Source organism: Thermobia domestica, chromosome 6, assembly GCF_964235325.1.
Source record: "Thermobia domestica chromosome 6, izTheDome1.hap1.1, whole genome shotgun sequence".
Taxonomy (NCBI): Eukaryota; Metazoa; Arthropoda; class Insecta; order Zygentoma; family Lepismatidae; genus Thermobia; species Thermobia domestica.
The window spans coordinates 49,602,640-49,608,639 of record NC_137459.1 but is presented as its reverse complement, the minus strand read 5'-3'; the positions used below and the strand labels follow the sequence as shown (position 1 = coordinate 49,608,639).

The 6,000-nt window shown below is 36.2% G+C and overlaps 1 protein-coding gene across 1 annotated transcript in view; it reads right to left on the bottom strand.

Annotated features, from left to right (window-relative positions):
• Positions 1-271: 271 nt before the first annotated feature.
• Positions 272-6,000, bottom strand: part of LOC145687661 (small lysine-rich protein 1) — a 114,390-nt gene continuing 108,661 nt past the window's right edge. Inside the window, exon 3 of the mRNA XM_081761123.1 lies at positions 272-626. Within this exon, the coding sequence (XP_081617249.1) occupies positions 472-626 (155 nt within the window). The 3' untranslated portion in view covers positions 272-471. The remainder of the gene's footprint in view (positions 627-6,000) is intronic.

Genomic DNA, 6,000 nt, shown 5'->3' with positions numbered 1-6,000 from the left:
GGATTACCCTTTTCATCTACAATAATGCTACGAAATTAACTTAAAAAAAAAAGAAATATCGCAAACCAATATTTTATTATGTAAACTCTGACAATCTTGCATAACGTAAAGTGCAGTATTTTCAAAGAATTATATCGAAATTCACGATGGCTTGCTTGCGTTCTTCAATCTGTATTATGTAAATGCTTGTGTGGATAGAATGGCCATTTTACCAACTCACAGCTGTGATACGACCATGCATGAAGTTGGGTGCAATGAAAAAGATAGAACATACAATTTCCGTTCCTATTATTTATTGCACCATTACATAAAATCGAATGTACAGAAAATAGGGATTATATTCCACCTTGAAAGGTAAGAAATTCCATAAAAGTGAACCGAGACGACTCTGAGAAGTTCCAGAAAATATCAAAAGGAGAATAGAATATTCAAAGTTGGGTCGTTGACTAGAAACATTGGAACTTTTCCATTTCACTTCTTCTTTTTGCCTCCCTTCCCCTTCTTTTTCTTCTTCTGAGCTCCTGGCCAAGGAAATCCTCTGCTTTTCAAAAGATCTTGAACGTTGTGGCACAAATAGTAAGCATTCTCCATTGCTGCCTCGCTGAAGATGTCCCCGTGAAATCGTGCTGGAAAAACAAATCACTTGTTGAATACGAGAAAGCGTTACATATGGTAATTCACATTAGATTTAGGCATTTATGTGATATCACAGTTCCTTATGTCAGAGAAATATCAATTGACATGTACAGATTAATATACAGTTTAATGAAGCTATAATGACTCAGATCTTGTTTACCTTGCATCCGTATTGCCATTCCAGAACCTTGACATATTGGCTGCCGGACCCAAATCAACCAAGGTTATGTAAGTCACCTTGTGTATCAATTTGATACGCATGGCAACTAATGTGTTAATTTCCAATTTTGCACTTGAACAATATGAGGAAAATTTTCGGTTCTACTTCTTGTTTATTTGTTCAGTGGCCGAAATGACAGCACTGAATTCCGCGGCCGTCAGTGTAAAACTGACTGCAGTGAAATTGTTAAATATCAATTAAAACAAAAAAAATAAGAACAAACATATATTTACATACCAATGCGTGAAGTGGAACCGATTCATGGGGGTCTCCAGTTGAAAATTTCCAGCGAAAGAGGTGTGTGTTCTGATTCGCAGACTGCATTAATACGTTGAAGAATGCCAAATAATTGGGCAGTAATTAGAGTAACTGTAGTACAGGGTTTCTCAACCTGCGGATCGCGAGAGGGTTTCATAGGGGGCCGCGAAGATAAGCGGAAGAGATAAGTATAATTAGAATCTAATACAGGAAAATATTTTTTAATTATTACACTAGCCTACGATGGAAAAAGTGTTTAGAAAGTAGTAAGTGATTCTAATAAATAGGGGTTCAGATTTCAATGGGATAATTGAAAAAGCTCTATCACGTATAAGGTTTTCTCACAAACGCACATCTTCTATATGCTTTGGCTCTTTCTCTGAAAGCTGTGTAGAGAGCATATTAAATAGCTTATCGCTATATGGCAGGAAGACTAATGATAATGTAGTTTCAAATTGACAAGGTAAACGTATAGGAAACAAATATACTTCCTAATAATTGAATTTACCAGGGGACACGGTGGCTCAGTGCGTGGGGTATTGGTTCGATGCCCGCCCAAGTAAGTTTATGGTGGATAACATCTTGTCCGTGGTTTTTCTCGGGTTACTCCTGTTTCCTCCCACTTTCTCATTCCACCACTTCTTCCATCATTCACTTGCCTTAATCATCGTTTCCCTACGCATAATGGGCATAATCGTGGGACGTTAAACTGAAAGATTGCATTTCATTTTCTTGAATTAAATTTACTTTTGTTAAGCAAAACTCAGGCACCACTCTTTATTAAATTAAGTTTCGTGCAATTCTAATAGCAAAGAAAGACACTTCTTATTATAGGGTTGTCAGATAAATTGTTTAGAAGTATACCTATACTACATGTGAATTCACTTAGCTTTGAATGTAAACGCTGTTTGGTGTGCGCTGTAAACTCTCCATAGTGTTTATGAAGTGATCTAAATGGCTCCAAGGGTCTGTCGGAATTTACCAGATTCATTTTTGTACATCTGTGAAGAATATGTAGTGAAGAAATGTCATTAGAACATAAATACATTGTCAAAAGAGTGTATTTTGCTTCTCTCTCTTTTTTTCTTTTTTTGTAAAACTAGGTGATCAAGATAAATCCTGGGTTCCCACAAAATGTGTTAACCGTATGTAAGGAGTTTGGAAAGTGGTGAAAGTGGAGAGAGCTCCGAAATCCTATCAGTAACTTTTTTTCCGTGTAACATATAAGGTTCAATAACAACAAAAGAAAGTACATTGCTTATCCATACCTACCTTCAGCAAGACACCTCGCTTTACATTGCTCGGAAATACCTATTCCAACCCGTCCAGGAACATTAGAGGATACCAACTTAAGTTATGAGTAAGATGTTAATCAGGATACAGACGAGTTTGAAGCTATTGCAGGAAACAATAACCCTGAGCTATTTTTGGAGGTAGAACTTAATTATTTAGTTAGGGATTTAGTTTTTACAAAGAAGTGCGCAAAGCTACTGCGTTCCCGACTGAAGGGGAAAAAATCAGGAACCTGGTATTTCTTTTTTCTTGGTTTGGAAAAAGAGAAAGAGATTTCATTCCTTACTTTCGTGAAGAAGGAAGCCTAGTATATTGCTACATTGTCAATTGTTTGATGAAGAAGTTAATGTATATACAATATGAGGTTAAGGACTGGAGACTGTTTATCGACTTTTCGAAAAGAAGCATTAAAAGTAATGATGCTACATAATGTCAGTGGATACGCCTCAGTTCCAGTTGCTCACTCTGGGTTTCTATAAGAAAGTTAAGAAAATATCTCTAATCTTTACAAAACTTTGTCACAAAAGTACTGGACAAAATGCAGTGATTTAGAAGTTATTTCCATGGTTCTAGGGCAATAGGCAGGGTACACCAAATATCAATGCTTCCTCTGCGAATGCGATAGCAGGGATAGAGCTCATCATTGGACCCAGAAAGTTTGACCATTTCGAACATTCTAACAGCCTTGAGGTAAAAATAAAATACAGGAAAGCTTAGTTGATTTTAGTATAATCCTCCTCTCGCAGGGGCGGAAATAAGGGCCCCCGCAGACCCCGCATTGCGGAGGACCCCAAGTCATCGGGGGCGCACAAATCGCGAAGTGAGACGTAGAGAAGAGGCCCCACTCCATGCTGTCTCCGCGAGGGCCCCCAAGCATTTAGTTACGCCACTGTCCTCCCGGTACTTCATATTAAACTTGGCCTCATGAAACAGTTCGTAAAAATTCAGTCAAAAGAGGGCGATATTCTTCGATACTTGACTGATAAGTGTCCAGGACTTTCAGAAGCTAAAATCAAAGAGGATGTATTTATTGGTCCAGACATCAGAAAACTAATGAAAGATAAGGAGTTCGATGATACGATGACCATACCTGAGTGAAAGGCTTGGAATGCATTTAAAGAAATCGTTGACAAAATTCTTGGTAACTTTAAGGGTCCTGACTTCAAGTCCAGTGTATAAAACATGTTAGTAAACTTCAAAGTTTTGGGATGCTCAATGAGTTTAGAACTGCATTTCCTTAATTCACATTTAAACCGCTTCCCAGGAAGTCTAGGTGCAATAAGTGACGAACATGTAGATGAATTCCATCAAAGTATCAAGGACATGTAGCGAAGGTACCAGGAAAGATGGAACGTCAACATGCTAGTAGATTTCTGTTGGATGCTGTAGAGAGACCTTCCGCAATCAGCCCAGAAAAAAACACCGAAGACGGAGTTTTCACGCAAAAATGCAACATGACGACCTGTAAACATATTTGTTCGTGTTTTATTAAAAACTGAAAGGTAATCATTTCATAAAGTATGTTCACAAAGTAAGAATTTGTAAGCTACCTCTCTTTGCAGCTATGACTCTCTTTTATACAGAAACTTTACGTGATGCAGAAATATGAATGTTATTTTCGGAATTAACATACCAAAATACATAAAGATCATCAATTATATTTTAAACACTTTTTAGTGACTTTAATTTTACAGGCTAGTGTTATTTTTAATTTTGGTCTGACAGGCATTATTTTTATTTTTATACATACTGTTAGAACAACAAAAAATAAGTCTACTAAGCATTTGAATAGGTGCAGAGTCGTTTAAAAATCAATTTAAATGAAAGAGGTACGATATGAAACTAATGAGAACTGCATATTAAAATACCAGAAAAAAACAAATACCTGCATATTGAAACACAATTAAAAATGAAAGCTAATGAGATACCTGAGCAAGGTGTGATTTCACTAGTGCGGCAATGTCAGGTTCAATCTTTGTGGTGCACATTATCAAGTCTTCAACTGCTAAGAGATTTCATGTCTTTGTTTTAATGCTTACCATAGAAGAAAAACTACTTTCTCACAGGTACGATGTAGCAAATGGAATTATACATGCGTTTTTAGGGAAGTTACTGTATCCACTATATACAAGAAATGGATTCTGCTATTATAGAAATAGATGTATATTGTGGGATCTCCGCAATAGGTATAATAAAAATCCCACACAAGCTTATTACAAACCAGAAATTATAAGGGGGTCGCTGGCAAGAGAATATGACAAAATGGAGGTCGTGATAGGAAATAGGTTGAGAATCACTGCTATAGTATATCGAGTATAAGTGGAATGCGAAAATATAAAGAAATTTCATCTTTTTTTATAAGCTCACCTTGTTTCCTTCAGGAATGCTACGGTTCCTTTCTCTTTCACGGAAAAATTAGTGTTTTTTTTTTAAAAAATACACCTTTCTTCATTTCTATTGAATTTCACTCTAGTGTGTTTTGACTATACAATATCACACACTACGATAATGGTATATCCACTGTTTAATGTTGATCAATAACTCACTACTGATGCATAGGAAAACGCACAAGTGAAAGTGAAGGACATAATATCCTCATAAATATGAAGGAACAATATCGGTCAGTAAGCTACATAGAACGTTATCTATTTCGAGTTTTAGCAATGCGATTATTTCCTTAAAAGTTCCTGCTGATCTCAATGATCTATTGTTTACAGTAAAGACACGCACACACACACACACACTACATTCAAGTTCTCTAAATGGATTGTTGATGGATCTCACATTGAAATGACAGCCACATTACATGTCTCGATTGAAACATGACAGGTATCTGTAACTGAACCGATGGTCTAAGCGCTGCAGTTCTAATTTCACATGTTTCCAATCGCATACATCAACCCTGATGAGCTGAGATTTTGCTTCAGAAACTCAAGACATTCACAACGTAATGTGACAAGTATTTACTTTCTTAATTTGCATCCTAGTAGGGTTGCTTAGTAATAAAAATACTGTAATCGTATAATCCCTCTGTAATTTTGTTCTACTTTCAGTTAAAGCATACAATTTCTTAGTTTTCAAAAGCATGCTAATGGTGGAAATGATTCAGACGGTGTCTCCAATTGAAAAGCTCAAAATGTATGTTCTGATTCGCGGAATGTATTAATGCGATGAAGCATGCCAAATACTAGGGTAATAACTGGAAGTAACTGGAGTATCTGCGGTAAAGTGTTTTTTGGACAATTAGGAACGAAAGTTAATTTCCGTTCTACAATGTGACGATAGCAGAAATTCCTCTAACTTCCACAAACCGATAGAATAATCATCTATATCATATAGGCTTTAACACAGGTCTTTCAAAATTTACAGAACATTAAAGAAATCTTGGAATGAATTTCGTACTTCCTAGAACTTTTCCATGGGTATACATAATACGCAAGAGATTGTTTAATTTTGGACACTAGAGTATAAGGTATCACACAACTAAATTTCTGTTTTCAGAAACAAGATTTGGTCATTCTAGCAAAAGAGTTGCATTGTCCTAATGAAGTACTTGATTTTGAATTATGTATAGGTACAAATATGACGTCCCG